The sequence below is a fragment of the Rutidosis leptorrhynchoides genome, chromosome 6, assembly GCF_046630445.1.
Source record: "Rutidosis leptorrhynchoides isolate AG116_Rl617_1_P2 chromosome 6, CSIRO_AGI_Rlap_v1, whole genome shotgun sequence".
Taxonomy (NCBI): domain Eukaryota; kingdom Viridiplantae; phylum Streptophyta; class Magnoliopsida; order Asterales; family Asteraceae; genus Rutidosis; species Rutidosis leptorrhynchoides.
The window spans coordinates 411376286-411392471 of NC_092338.1; the positions used below are offsets into that span (position 1 = coordinate 411376286).

At 32.2% G+C, this 16186-nt stretch overlaps 1 protein-coding gene and 1 long non-coding RNA gene across 9 annotated transcripts; one reads left to right on the forward strand and one right to left on the reverse strand.

Moving 5' to 3' along the window:
• The first annotated feature begins 4527 nt into the window (after positions 1-4527).
• LOC139853220 (uncharacterized) lies at positions 4528-6123 on the forward strand. The gene is made up of 2 exons (XR_011761308.1): positions 4528-5693; positions 5768-6123. It is a non-coding gene; the product is annotated as an uncharacterized lncRNA (long non-coding RNA).
• Positions 6124-7477: 1354 nt separating this feature from the next.
• On the reverse strand, positions 7478-13670 carry LOC139852346 (uncharacterized). Of its 8 annotated transcripts, none has more exons than XR_011761031.1 (11): positions 13278-13670; positions 12909-13030; positions 12757-12788; positions 12357-12513; positions 11943-12063; positions 11137-11232; positions 10933-11016; positions 10239-10276; positions 9087-9593; positions 8196-8292; positions 7478-7770 (listed from the first exon to the last, which is right to left on the reverse strand). XR_011761031.1 is itself a non-coding variant. In XM_071841620.1 (11 exons), the coding sequence occupies exons 8-11, from the start codon at positions 9579-9581 to the stop codon at positions 7755-7757; spliced, it is 303 nt and encodes a 100-aa protein (XP_071697721.1). In that variant the 5' UTR covers positions 9582-9593; positions 10933-11016; positions 11137-11232; positions 11943-12063; positions 12357-12513; positions 12757-12788; positions 12909-13030; positions 13278-13670; the 3' UTR covers positions 7478-7754. The 8 variants fall into 8 exon arrangements, 3 of the variants coding, with proteins under 3 accessions (XP_071697721.1, XP_071697722.1, XP_071697723.1); XR_011761032.1 differs by having other exon boundaries at positions 9087-9332; positions 9502-9593; positions 10933-11232; XM_071841620.1 differs by lacking the exon at positions 10239-10276 and having other exon boundaries at positions 9087-9196; positions 9502-9593.
• Positions 13671-16186: the final 2516 nt, after the last annotated feature.

The window sequence follows — 16186 nt, forward strand, 5'->3', positions numbered from 1 at the left end:
CATATACGAGACCCCCATGGGTACTTATTAACACTTGAAAAATCTTCAACTAAATATAAGAACTTCTTGTTCACCACATGGGCAGATTGTGTACCCATAAAAGCTCTCTCTATAACTAATATGATTGCTAGTCGAACCACATCATCGTCCGAAACACCAACCCGACTACTTTTTAGTAGCTTCTTTTCAATATCACTAATCAAAATGTTTGTGCTCTCTTTAATGGACGGAAATACACGTTGTCTAATTGGAGCCGTCTCCTTTTCATAATTTTTAGGGATGTAATGTGCCATATCCGTACGGGTACCAAACAAAAACCCCATTACTAGACAAAATTCACGGCGACCAAATCTAATAGAAAAATTAGGCTTGAATCTAAACCATATGTCATCTTGCTCCTCTGGGTACTTATCATCATCAATTCTTTCCGGCCGTATAGTTTTACGTTGGAGCATTGCACGTACAAGTCCGGGATCGTTTCCCATGTATTCAAGATCTAACCATACACCAAAACACGTTTCTTTAAATATTTTTATTTGATTTTCGGTCATTACTTTCTTCACATCACCTATAATACTTATTTTATTCTTCATCGTCAGTTTACCTTCAACCCACCCCTGTAAAATTAACAATAACAACATCAGCATAATATACGCAAATACGCAAGATTGGTCTTGCGTCCTAAACTACAGGTACGCAAGGTCGCAAATTTGGTCTTGCTACCATATATAAACCGGAACGCAAGAACGCAAAATGACCCTTGTGTCCTGGACAGTCAAGTTATTTTGACCAGCAATAAATTGTTGTTTCACCAAAAAACTATACAAAACAAGAGATAATATACCCCATTATTAAAAAAGAAGAAGCAAGAATACGGTTAAATAATGATGATTATCATAGAGACATTTCATCGAACAGTTGGTGTGCACATTTTCACATTTATATATGAACATATGAAATTGATATACAACTCCCATATAACTAACATATATAGTGAAAGAAGAACTAACCTGAGGATTTGCCATTGTTATTAGGTTGATTTCTTGATTTCTTTCGTAGTTAAAATGAAGCAGACGAAGACGATGGTGACGTAGTTGGTGACGTAGGCGCTGGTACGTGGTGGTTGTGGTGAATATGATGGATGAACTGGTGGTAGTGCAGGTGGTGATGATGGTTACGATCTACTGTTCGAACGAGAGAGGAGATGATGGAGGTTTGCGTATTTGCGTTTGGCTAGGTTTCACGTAATTTACTTCTCTGCGTCTGGGTAAGTGTGTGTGTGTCAAGTGAATGTTATTATCAGGTTTATAACCTAATAATAACAAACGCAAGACGCAAAGACGCAAGAACGCAAGAACGCAAGAGCCATAAAATTTGCGTCTTGCGTCCAGTCGCAAGGTTTGATTTGCGTCTTTGCGTATGGTATGATTAATATTTTTTTGTTGCTGCTGTTTGAGTTTTTTTTATTTGTTTAACTTCTGTTAATGTATATGTCCATCTATAAAAGTTTTTGGTACTCAATTAAATTTGAGTTTTTTTTTTATTTGTTCCTGCTTAAGTGTAAGTTTATAAAAGTTATTGACCAAATTACTCCCGTCGTCCTTGAACTTGTACTGAAATTAAAATGACCAATAAAACAGATAGGCTAAAATGAAAATACCATTTCATTAACCAGAATGACATACTACAAACACACAAACTAAGTAGTACAAAAGGCCCTACGACCTACTTTATTACGTGATCAACCAAGATTAATTAAATTGGAGCAGCATACATAATCTGAGCATTCAACACCACTCGATCAGAAGGATACACCAACTCGTCTTCATCAGCAAAGAAGTTGTTCAACAACATGCCATACGGCAATCCACTCCCACCAGCTGCAGGCAATCCTGCCATCCGATTAGCAACCACATATGCCAGATTAATTGGGATTTGTTCGAGCAAACACATCAAAATCAAAACTTCAGTTACAGATAGCTCCACATCAGCATCATCTCGAAACATGACATTCTTCTTGATGACATTCATCATCTGTTGATACTGGTCCTGAATATCTTCCTCCTTGATAATGACAGGACCACTGTTTGGCATGTAAAAACCAGGTTTACATAGTCCCGAAACAAACCCAGAAGCAGAGAATGAATTTCCTGTAGCTGACCTCCTCGGGGCCTTTTTCACATCCTTGCTAAGACTGAAAAACTTGAAATCTCCATCTGGAATATCCAGAATCTCACCAAACTCCTCCAACGTCCAATCGTAGGAATAACCAAACATGTTCACGTGAACACATTTCAGTTTACGTGGATCAAACACATAGTTAGCATAGAATTCCCGAACAATTCTGGGATAGTACTCATTAACTTGACGATATAGAAAAGCTCCAGCATCTATTCCCCGCCAGTACGCGGAAAAACCACCTTGAGCAACAACGTTAATACCAGGAAGAATGGGACGGTCGGCTAATAGTCGTCGTCTTTCAGCAACTTGTTGTGATGACTCTCCTTGTGATGGTCGGTGTGAAGCTCTAGCTCTTCTGTCCATGGATATTAACTGTAAATAACAAACTAATTAAAAATACTTATCATACAAACAAATAATAAATACTGTAATTAGTGAAGAAAAATGCTTAAATTAGTAACTTAAAGTGCTTTTAATCAATGAATTGCACAAAGATGGAATTTTTATGAGACTGTGCAATAACATGTTCCAGGGTCATACTATAAATAGGGTAAAATCTTATCCGACAAAAATCTAAGAAATCTCACTAAATCTTATCTGAAAATCCAACATCTGATCAGATAAGGTCGCAAGTTTACAAGATGCAAGGACGCAAGCTTGCGCCTTGCGAGGGCAACTCGCAAGGCACCTTGCGTCTTGCGAGGGCAACCTGGCAATTTTTTTTTTTTTTGGGCTCCAGCGCAAGAAATTTGCTGGGAATGGGCATTTTGGCTATAATCCCAATGAAAATTTATGAATCGAAGAGGTACTTATAAATGCACCAGGATGTTTGACTTGGATTATTTTCATTTTCTTGATTTTTGTTTTGTTAACTTCTTGTGTCAGATTTTATTCTATACTTTTTATTACTCAGTAACTTAAACAGTTTTTTACTTTTTTTTCTTATCAATACTCATTTAACCAAAACTTTTTGAAAACATAATCTAATAAATTTGTATTATTTAAAAAAAAAACAGTTGTTAAAAAGAATATAAATATGTATTGTATTAAACTTTACAGATACAATTACAATTTATTTTTATAACACAATACAATAAACAATATACACAACACAATTTGTATTTTATGAAAATGTATGGTGTATATTGTTTATTGTATTGTGTTATAAAAATAAATTGTAATTGTAATTGTAAGTGTAAAGTTTAATAAAATACATATTTATATTCTTTTTCACAACTGTTTTTTTTTTAAATAATACAAATTTATTAGATTATGTTTTCAAAAAGTTGATTGGGTTGAATGAGTATTGATAAGAAAACAAGTAAAAAGTTGTTAAAGTTACTGATTATAAATAAAAAGTAGAATAAAATCTGACACAAAAGGTTAACAAAACAAAAATCATGAAAATGAAAATAAACCAAGCATTTATAAGTACCCTTTTCTTTTGTTATCAAGTTTTTTTGTTAACATAAAGAAAAGAAATAAATGAATAATTAGTGTACACTTTTTTACTATATTTTCTTCCTAATTAAGCATATCTACTTCTTTTTTAATATCATTTTCACTAATTTACAACTCGCGAATTTACGAGATTATACAACTAATGTTTATCCAAACTTATAAATGATGCAAAATGGCAATCATTGTAATTTTTGTATGAAACTAATTTTGTATTTTCTAAATAGTCTTTATTATTTTATTAAAAAATTGATAAAGCTAACAAGATAATGAATTATTCATCTACAGTATATAACAACAAAAGGACTGTAATGTCGTTTTACGTTTTAACTTGGTTGTCGTTTATACTGGCACGCGTCCCCTCTTTGCACCATGCTTCTCAACCACTTTTATTACTTAATAAATAATAAATAATAATACTCCATCATCATTTCATCATTGGAAATCAAACGAAAGATAAAAGAAAAACCTCCACCTCACCTACTCCGTCAACAACTTCCCATCTGATTCATGTCCTTCTTTCCTTGTATAATCAACCACATGTTTATAAGAATCCAGTAAAAATTCCCATTTGAAACTAGGGTTTGCGGGGGTTATACTCAAATCGCCACCATCACTGTTGTAGCTTCTCTATAAGATCGTGATAATCCAGTTCTAATCTAACTCTATAAGATCGCTTCATGCGGTAACGTTTAAAGTTACGACTTCCATTTGATAGTTGTTTGCGATCAACGTTACAAATTGGGGTTTGAACTGTTTGAATCCTTTGTTTCACAAGATTGGGAATTATTTAGGGTTCAATGAGCCTTGAACAACCCTAAGGGTTGTCATTAAGAAATATATATGTGCATAAATAAGTGATACATGGAGGTGGTTTTTTACAGGAAGTGGGTAGTTATATTCATTGTACAACTGTTTAATGCGTGTCTGAATGTGTTAAACGCAGCCCTTAGGGCTGTCATTAGAAATTTTCTTGTTTTTTTGGTAATTAAATTGAATAGGGTTTTGGATAAACGATTCAGTTCAAACACAAAATTGGGGTCGTTTTCTAGGTTGCTTTTCATCACCCCCTGGCCAGTGTGTTTGTTACAGGTATTAACTATTTATGTTTCCTATTTTTTGCTCTATCTTGTGTATTTTGGTTGTAATCAGCAGAATGTTGAGCTTGGAGATGTTGTACTACTAATTTAGTGTTTTTTAGTTTGGATTTGGGTTATGCCCATAAAGTGTTTGATATAATGCTTAATTTGAAAGTTAAGTTAATGTTCTCTTTGACATGTAGATGGAATTAAACAGGCTGCATAGAAAGTAGAATTGTTTTTATTGTGATTTGTTGGTTTCAAATGTAGAATTGTGTATGTGCTTTTGAAACTATTCAACGGTCTGTTAATCGATTAAACGTGCAAAAGTTGAGTCGGGAAGGTTGACTATGGGTACTATCGTTTTGTTCATTTCATGTACTTCGAGTGTACTGATAATTGTTGTCGTTTATGTGAATCTCCAAACACCTGAACAAAAAATTGAAGCTATAACCAAAGTCAATAGAAATTAGAATTGTATTTTACTAATGTTCATTGTCGGGGATGGATATTTAAAACATCAATACATGTTTCTTTAAATTGATAATTTCCTTTTTTAATATTTTTCCTGTTGAACTTTAAATTACTTATTTGGATGTTACTATAAACCTTAGATGTATGACCTACAGTGCTAAAGTGCTTACCAATTATGGATCAAGGATATCATATAATAACCATAGATGCTCTTCATTGCTACTAATTGTACTGTATATACTCCATATAATATGTCTAATGTATGTGGAGTTTTTGTAGGATTTAACTTTCGTTTCTAATACCATGGAAGGAATTCAAACAAAATGAGAGAACATGCTTGCAAAATGGTTGATCTGTCAGTCCCATGGCGTTCAGGTTATCAAACAAGAAGTCACAAATTCAACTTTAATCAAGCTACTACATGTATATCAACAGGTTATTGCACAATTGATACATGCAAGTTACCTTTTTTTCAACTGTATGAGGCTTTTGAATTTCCAGGTACTTAAACCCTCCATTTCTTACTAAAAACATAACATAATAGATACTAACATTACTGCAAACATATTATATAGGTTGTATACAAAGTGTTGGACCCATGCCATGGAACCACCTTTTATACCAACTGATTGTAATGGACAACAAAAATAACTAGATGTCGACAAAAACGAAGACGCAGCGAAGCGCGTATCGAACCAACTTCTAGTTTTGTATAAGAGAGTAAATGCAAATGTAGGTTATCTATAAAACCACAAATATTGTATTGTTTTGAGCCTGTATCCTTGAAAAAATAGGTGCATGTTCAAATCCTGGGGGGAGAGTTTTCTCCAAGGTTGTGCCTTTGGTATCCTTCATTCTGTGCGGGTCAAGCAGTTGACCTAAAGCACTCTGGGTACGCTTTGTGCGATGAATGCGAGGAGTTTTTTCCTAACGGGTGCGTGGGGTGGCAAATGAGAGGATTCGATGTCGAAATTGCCGTTCTAAAAAAAAATTGGGTGTGAATAATAATGAAATACATAATGTGTAAATACGGACTAAAGATAACTTAAGTTCACCTAAATCCTAAAGGGAGTTGATATTTCCAAACATGTTTTTGATAAATTCACACATATTTACTAAACTGCCCTTAATGAGATGTTCACAAGTTTTTTTGTTATAATTTATTGAAGGGGCATTATTGAAAAGTATCACCAAACTTGTGTGGATATATCAAAAGATTGTTTGGAAATATCACTTCCCAATCCTAGAACACATTATATGGTTGAGTTTAATCGTAACACATTATAGTAAAGACCTAAACTCTAAACCCTAATCCCGAAACTCTAAACCGTTCGTATTAAAAACTCATTCTAAACCCTGAATCTAAACTCTAAACCCTAATTTCTAAACCCTAAATACTGTTTTTCATTAATCAAAAGTCATTTTTTTTTTATCTTTTTTTTGTTAACATACATCTGGTGCATGAACAACAACTAACATGCAACTAACATGCATCAGATGTATGTTAACGAGCTTTTTTCAAAAAAAAAAAAAAAAAAAAATATTTTTTTTTAAATCTACACAATGAAAATAGATACCAGCATTTTAGAATTAAAGATATAAAAATCACAAAATCACTTATCCCTTTATCCCAAAATTAGCGTTTAGTGCTGGATCCTACCTATATATATATATATATATATATATATATATATATATATATATATATATATATATATATATATATATATATATATATATATATATATATACTAGATTTATGAATCCCCGTGCAACATATATATATATATATATATATATATATACTAGATTTATGAGCCCGTGCGTTGCACGGGGATTCATCCGCAAACATTATTGATTTTTAAACTTATATATAATATAAAGATATTAGGAAAAGTGTCAAAAATATTGTAATATGTTTTGCAATCGGATTTTACAAAACCCATTTTGCAAATAACGATAGTATCACAAATATTTTTATTTATTTTTTTGAAAGGAGAACACACACACACACCCTACACGATTAAACAGTAATTGAATACGCATGTACAATTTTTGTCCACCACCAGACTTGAACCCACAACCTCAAGGTTTAAGAGCCCGTGCGTTGCATGGGTGATAGAAAGAACCGTGCAAATTCATTTGAGTTTATGAAACAACTACTGTTGTGAGCATAAGTATGTATCCCAATTATGTATCCAAGTAATATCTTCCGAAAACATTATTATACCAGACCCACCCCATCAGTTCATTTTGTTAATTCTAATAATATATATGGAGAAACATGAATGAAATCAATAACCAACTAATCTTCTCCCAATAGACACTACAATTCAGTTCCTGTTGTAACCCTACAGTCACAAATTGCCACCATGATTGCTTTATCATGGATATGCTTTTTCTTTTTGTACAATAGACAGTAAGTTAATAGATTCATTAGCAGTTCCTCTTGTGTGCAAGATCTTCTCTAATGTCCAGGACATAAATCAGCAAAGAAATAAAGCAGCAGTTTGTGGTGCGCAAAATATATGGCATTGTGTATCCCATACAACTAACGATAAGCTATACTATGCATAACCTGAAATGTTAACCAAAATTGTATTTACCATCAATGATCTACCAATAAAAAAGATATTTAAAGGCAATCAATGTTTAGGTGGTAATTTCGACCCACTTATCAATGGACCGATTTAGGTTATATTTTCATGCATACAAACTTCAACGCCTTGAACGATTATTTCTCTTCATTTATTTACAGTCCCAATATGTCTTATTTACAACTAATTGCACTCAAATATTATGATACTAAATGTAAAGACTTGACACATATATGAAATATGAAATATGAAATCTATATTACATAAGACAATGACTGTATTCGTATATTATTATAGAACTAAAACTGTTTACGTGATAGACGGATAACTTCTATCATATAAATATTAATTAATGAGACAATTAATATTTGCTAAGTTCGAAAAACCCATGAACTTTTTGACTGACCTGTTTATCAAACAACTGATCTCTGTGTCACTTGGCCTATCTGTTTCAGGTGAACTGTTGCCTCTACGCATCATCTCTTTCATCATATTTCTTCTATCTTGAGTTGTAAAAGCAAACAAAAAGCATCAATATTAGCTTGAGGTGTCAATTTTGACCCAATATTAACGGTTTAATCATAGTATTATCCCAATTCTCTCAGTTTTGAAATTAGATAATAGAGTAATGATGAGAAGACACCCATGGTATATTTATTGAATACAATAACCATTGCTAAGAGGTTTGGTCATTATATTATCCCAAATGAGTCAAGATACATAATTTTGTTGTATATATAATGTTTATCTAAAGGAACAAAAACCTCGAAGCACCTATATGACATTTAGTTGAATGTAACTAAAAAGAGCATGAAAAAAATACGTAGGTACTCCAACTAACTATGGAACATCGACGTAAACTAACAAAAAAAAATTAGGAACACGATAACTAAAAAAGAAAACTTACAACAACAAAATCACAAAGTATCCAAGATTGCTACATCAAATTGCAAAACCAATAAGTCAACCAATGTCAAAAATTTCATAACTATATTATTACTTCTGAATTAAGAGCATCATCGTTAGCAGTGGCATTGTGGCAAAATGGGTAAGTCACTATGTTGAGTAAGAGTCTACATGGTCAACTCAGGTTCGATTTGAAGTTAAATAAAATTAGCAAAAATCTATAACATCCAGTAATAACCAAAAGTTTGGAATAAAGTGATTAAAGAGGTTGTATGCACTTTTATAAATATGATTCTTGGGGAAAATTTCTACCCGTTAGTTTCATTAATAAGCATGTGAGTTGCAAATGACATATTTAATCATCTTACAACTATAAATGAATGAGAAATACCTGGAATGCACTGACTGCAACTGCTCGTTCCCCGATAATAGAGTTCACAGTTGAAGACTTCCCGACACCTCACTTTCCCATTGCAAGAACCGCCAAACTCTGCCTCTCCTCTTGCATCACATTAAATTATTTAATTGAAAAAAGTGTAGATAATTTCAGTCAATTATCATCTTTTTTTCATACCAACTATTCCTTTCACAATTTTCACCAACTACTAGTGTTCTTGGTATAATACTAAACAAAAGTCTGAAATAACAACATCATCGTTTGAGCCAAACAAACAGCTAACTTAGTTGTAAAGCAAATTTTACAAGATAAAACACAAAATTTGATTAAATCCATATCAGCACATAAACTATTTTACATAATGACATAAATCAAATGTAAATAGAGACATAGTGTGATTAATTTAGACCTTATTCTTAAATTCTCCCAATAGTTCCAGCAACTTTGTCTGAATAGCAGGAGGAAAGTTCTGAATCCCACTCCATTCATGCGCCATTACTCCTGAAAATATCAAGAAAAGAAACAAAATAAAACTAAATTTAGTCCAGCTCTTTATCTCATGGAAACACAACAAAAGTTCAGAGCCACAGCACACAAGCACAATTCTCACAACATAAGTTTCAGTGTTAGCTGGATTCTCAAAATGCTTAAAGAAATAACTATTGGGTGTTTTCTCTAATGTAAAGCACCTGTGGAACATACTTAGTTTAATTGAATTGCACTGAATAAATAAAAATAAGGGTTAAAGCCAAAAATAGGCTACAAACTTACACAAATGTACCGATGTCGCCCACAAACTCATTTCCGTCCTACTGTCGCCTACAAACTTTGAAAAAATGTGTTAATATCAACATTTTGGCGTTTTGACCTGTTATATACTAATTTTGACCTGATTTTTTTTTTTTTTTTTTTTTTTAAGAATTAAGATCCAATCCACGAACGACACGTGTCAATTTTGACCGGTTTAGGCGGTAGCAAGTCATTTTTGTTTACATTGGTACACTTTTTGAAAGTTTTTGTTTACATTGGAACACTTTTTGAAAGTTTGTAGGCGACAGTAGGACGGAAATGAGTTTGTGGGCGACATCGGTACATTTGTGTAAGTTTGTAGTCTATTTTTGGCTTTAACCCTAAAAATAATCAAACCTTGAAATGAAAAATCGAATTGGGCGTTTCGATTGAATCTGCAGACAAATACCAAGCAAAAGGATTTATTTACAGGGGATTGAAAACATGAAATCGATATGAAAACAAAAATCCAAATAAATACAGACTAATGAACCCTAATCAAACATCACCCAAATTTCATTTCCTGTAGCGGATTTGACCCTAAAGCACAAGTACAAATTAATCTTCGACCCAAACCAGTAATATAGTAGTAGAATTATCCTAAGTGAACATGATCATACCAACTTTGACCCATAAATCAACTATAGCAACAACATTGACCTAGTATGACCCAAAAATTTCAACAGTGGCCAAGACTAAAAAAAATCATCAAAAGAACGTTTGTTAATCATCAATACCATTAAGTAACACAGAGTATAACTTATTGCCATCCATAGATAAATTTAATTCTTAATTTATAGTTGATTTGGTCAGTTATATATAGTGGCACAAAGACAAATGTATCTTGTATCATAATGCACACACTAATACCAATTTGCAGTGAAACTCCTTGAATACTAAATTACCAAGTTCCATTAGTTGTAAAATACGAAGCTAACAAATATGTTGAATATGTTACATTATAACAATAGTGGTCAATAGTAATACTATCAATTTCTGCATCATTTAAAAGTATGCACAAATATATTTGATAGTGTATCAAAACACTAACCTTATCAATAAGAAATTTTAGGACCCAGATACCAACAATGTTAGCTTTAGCTTCTTTCAAAGCCGAATGGAGTTGTTGTAGCTCCTGTTTTGTCATACAACAACGAAAATCAAGTAAATTTATAATTATTACAAATAAGACGCATCAAGTTGATAATATAATTATAATACAGTAGTAAAGCAACTGTCCAAGCTCACAGTTGACCTTTCAGGTTACATTTGCTCCGGTCAAATTAACCTTTCAGGTTGTCACCGCCTTGATTGTCTCAATATTGGTAGTCTCCATAAGTGCTATCCTTCCCTGGTCATAGACATCAAGAATGGTTTAGCACATTTAGCATTGATGAAATACTTGTTTGGTGAATTTACTCACAGAGTTCACCTATCCAATAAAAGTAATTTAGAGCCTGAATTGGTTGTGCACTAAAAACAGCAAGAAGTGGCGTTGGTTTACATCTTGATATTTATAAAGAACAAAAATACAGGCTCAATACATCCAATACAATACAATTATCTTAATTAATTATTAATAATTAATAACACTAATTATATTGGGTTCCAAGATTGCCACTAATTACAGAAGCATTTAATTAATTAGTTGGAATGCAAATACAAAATATGACAACATGACAAAGTTACATATTAATGCAAATCAAATATTTTAAATGTGTTGGTAATTTCAAATCCTCGAAGTTAGCCAAACGGGTCAAATTATACACAATTACATATTATTGAGTTAAAATGACTCCTTTAACCAAAATAGACTAAAAACTTACTTTTAAAACATAAAAACTTGACAATACCTTTGACACGACATAATGAACGTGTACAAAACAACAAATACCCAATTTGACACCATATGACCCAAATGGGTTAGGGGTCAATTAAAACATAAAAACTTGACAATACCTTTACAACAAAAATATTAAATAGCATCACCCCAACTAAAAGTTTAGATTATTAATAATATATATAAACCATACAACATTTTAGAATTTATTTATATATAACCTGGCCATTTCGATCAGAGGTGCAACAGAAGCAAGTAAATGAGATGATAATAACACTTCTCGATTGCTCTCAACCGCTTCTCCTTGAACAATCTCCATTCAACACACATGTTCCAAGTGGTCTTTATCGCAAATAACATAGTTCATGAAATGGTCATACAAGTAACTCTAAGAAGGTGGCAACCACAAATTCATTGTAACAAATGCATCAAATAATTCAAAAACAAAATATCATCCATCTTAGAATCTGACAGTCTCTACCTTAATAGCATAAAAATCTTACTAAAAATGGTAATATGAGAGAGTTTGAGCTAAGAAACAACATATGCCAAAATGCTAAGATGGTGTTATTGTGCATTTATTATGAAAATTATGTCAATGATCTAAAACCATTTATTTCAAGCTATTGTATTACCATTGCAACTTTAGTTATACTCCTTTACATGTTTTATCCGAGGCTTTGACATTCATCTTAGCAATACTCCATGAGGTATTGCTGTTGGTGATCGGCTCCATGTGGAGCAGGCACTTCACTGAAATTACATCGTCTCATCCAATTGAGGTAAATATATCTGAAATCATACAAAATTAGCAGACCATGTAAATGGTCAAAGTTTTCAAATACAAATGATCTACACTTACTCAAATGAAATAAATAAATGACAATTTCATATAAATCTGGTTTAATATTGTATACCTTGTGGGTGTTTTTTTAATATTTACATGGAAGAACAAAAACAGCATAAATAAAACTGAATAGATATACGAAGTTGCATGAATTATACTAATTTTTAAAGGGAATAACATATAATTACCAGATCATTTGGTTACCATTGTGTAGTGATACCTGCGATCATAATTATAACAAAATCAAAACATGTAAAACGAAGATCAATTGTAATATCTCAATCAATTTCTTAATTATGACAACTGTTATTACTTTTTGTATAAAACTCTAACCACATACCTCAGCAACAACATATACCCTAAATAGTCGTATTCTCACTCTGTCTTTATAAATGGTGTTGAAAGCTATCGTGCTTTCAGAATTAGTATGATACAAAACGCACCAGATGGCATCCAATAACACTGTTAGAAATTGATACAAACAATTCAAAACAGAAACTTCAATTTTTAAAATTAAACATCCGAACACTAAAAATTTATATTTATATAATCATTGAAAATACCGATACCGATTACAGTAAGTGTAGATCATTTAAGTAACTGCATACTGATTGTATAATCGTAAAAATTTATATAATCGTAAAATTAAACATCTGAACCCTATAAATTTATATTTAGATAAACAAATTTATATTTATAATAATCGTACCTTTTAAGTAACTGCATACTGATTGTAATCTTTTAGGCAGAAGAAATTTTAGGATTTGTAAATCGATCACTTCAGGCAGACGAAATTTTGAATCGAGCCTGTATTAGATCTACGATGCAGCAGGATCGAAGGAGAAATATGGAGGAACATCACAGCCTTTATCGTAACCCTAATTTCATCGAGCCGAGGCACATCGAGCTTTTATCGTAACCCTAATTTCATCTGGGTGGATAAATGTTGACAACGTAAAGGGGAATACGGATTTGCTTTGATCCGTGAAATATGGAGAGGGTTATTCACAAATTTTAAAAACAGATGGACACGTGGCAATCAAAGACCACGTTACAGAAACCTTAGGTTAAAAAAAAATCGATTTTTGTGAGCAAGTGTTCCCAAATTGTAGGAAGCAAGGAGATGGCGCCATGTAGGCGATTCATCCTTGATTTATACATATATATATATATATATATTTTTTTTTTTTTTTTGTTAGAATCAAGAGTGAAGTAACCATTCGGGGGAAGCAAAAACTTTTTTTTCATTTTTTGAAAAAACTTTGTTCACGAATATTATAGATGAGATGAAAATATGGACATTTAGTAGAGACACTTTGTGATAAATGTTTTTATTTTGGCGGGTAAACGCTCGAAGAAGTAATATATAACAATTATCGTGTTTTTCGAGCGTATTTTGAGGTTTTAGCTATTGGGGTTTAGATATTAGGGTTTAGATATTAGAGTTTATAGGGTTTAAATATTAGGGTTTAGAAATTTAGGGTTTATGATTTAGATTTAGGGTTTAGATTTAGGATTTAGATTGAGTTTTTAACACGAACGGTTTAGAGTTTAGGGTTTAGGGTTTAGGGTTTGGTATTTTGGGTTTATGGAATAAACCCAAAACACCAAACCCTAAACCCTAAACCCTAGACCCTAAACTCTAAATCAGGCTAAATTTTACTTCACAAAACATGGGAAAAAAACGTTCATATTCTTCACGAACAATATTATCTTGAATGTTATTTTTATCGATCGTTTTCCCGCCTAAATAATAACATTCATCACGAAGTGTCTCTTCTAAATGTTCATATTTTCGTGTGATCTTGATGCCGGAAAAAAAATTTCAAAAAAACGAAAACAATTTTTTTTTTTGCTTCCCCCCGCTTCCCCCCGATTGGTTACTTCCCCATTGATCCTGCCCATATATATATATATATATATATATATATATATATATATATATATATATATATATATATATATATATATATATATATATATATATATATATATATATATATATATATATATAACGAGGTGGTTGGTGGTGGTTTCGATGAACTTGTGCTACTTTGTGGATTGTGATTTCGATATGTGTCTGTCATTTATATTGAAATATAAATATTTAAACGAGGCTCTGTTAAGGCTACTAAGTTTCCTAAATCACGAGCATGTGGTGGTTGGCGGTGCTTTCGATGAACTTGTGCTACTTTGTTGATTGTGGTTTCGATATGTGTCTGTCATTTTGTTAAATACCTCCATGTCTACCTCTTTCATCTGGATCTCTTTCACTTCTTTCATTCTTGTTCCTCACCAAATGCACTTCCTACTCCTCGTCCTAAACATCAATAACACCAGCGGTTACAAATTCTTCGGGAATGAGTTGTGGAGCTGACATTTTTGTTAAAGAAAATTTTCACAGTGAATGTAGCTTTTTTATTTTAATTTTTTGGGGGGTTGGGTTGGTGGTGGTGGTTGTAAACCCTATATTCAGGGTTTTATTGATGTTCAAGCTAGACATGCAAATTAAGCGAGTATAGTGATAACCTGTTTAAAAATAACATGTGGTTTGACCCGTTTTGGGTAATTTAGAGTCATCGGTATTTTGCGCACTTATAACTGGTTGTTTGATGGATGAAATTTTCAAACATATAGTCTTTTTCGGAGTGTATTGATTTATTTATTTATTTATTTATTTTATTTTTTTTTACTATTCTACACTCACGAATTTAGTATAGATAAGGGTTATTGGGTTCAGTTGAAAACACAACAAAACACATTCTGTCGTCTCTCAAATCTCTCTAATTTCACAATATATCTAAAACCACATATAGCTTAGTCTATATACATATATACATATATTGTTAAACTAGAGAGATTTAACAAATAATTGAGAGTGTTTTAATGTGTTTTCAACTAAACCCAATAATTTCTATTTACACTATATTTGTAAGTGTAAAATATATATATATATAAAAAAAAAATAAGAATAAAAAAAATTCAACACACTCCAAAAAAGCTATATGCTTGAAAATGTTCGTATAGCAAGCAACCGGTTATAAACCCGCAAAATATCGATTGCTCAAAAATACCCAAAAACGGGTCAAACGACATGTTATTTTTAAACTAGTTATCACTATACCTGATTAATTTCCACTTATAGCTTAAACACCAATAAAACCCTGAAGCTAGGGTTTTGCCCCCAAAATAACAGCTACATTCATCGTGAAAATTTTCTTTGATAAATATGTCAGCTCCTCAACTCAATCCTAAATAATTTGTAACCGCTGATGTTATTATTGATGTTGATCACAACGAGGAGGAGAAAAATGTGCATTTGGTGAGAAACAAGAATGAGAAGAAGGTGAAAAATATCTAGGATAGAATAAAGAGGCAGAGATGAAGGTATTGAACAAAATGACAGATCGAAAGCATAATCCACAAAGTAGCACAAGTTCATCAAAACCACCACCACCACCTGCTTGTGATGACGCGGCTACTACTGAGGAGTGAGTATTCTATTTTACCATTATTTTTTACTGAAAATTATTTACCATACTTATTAGCCTTGATAGAACCTTGTTATATTTATTTTTAATGGAACTGACGTGAGGTGCTCTTACTACAACTAGAGTC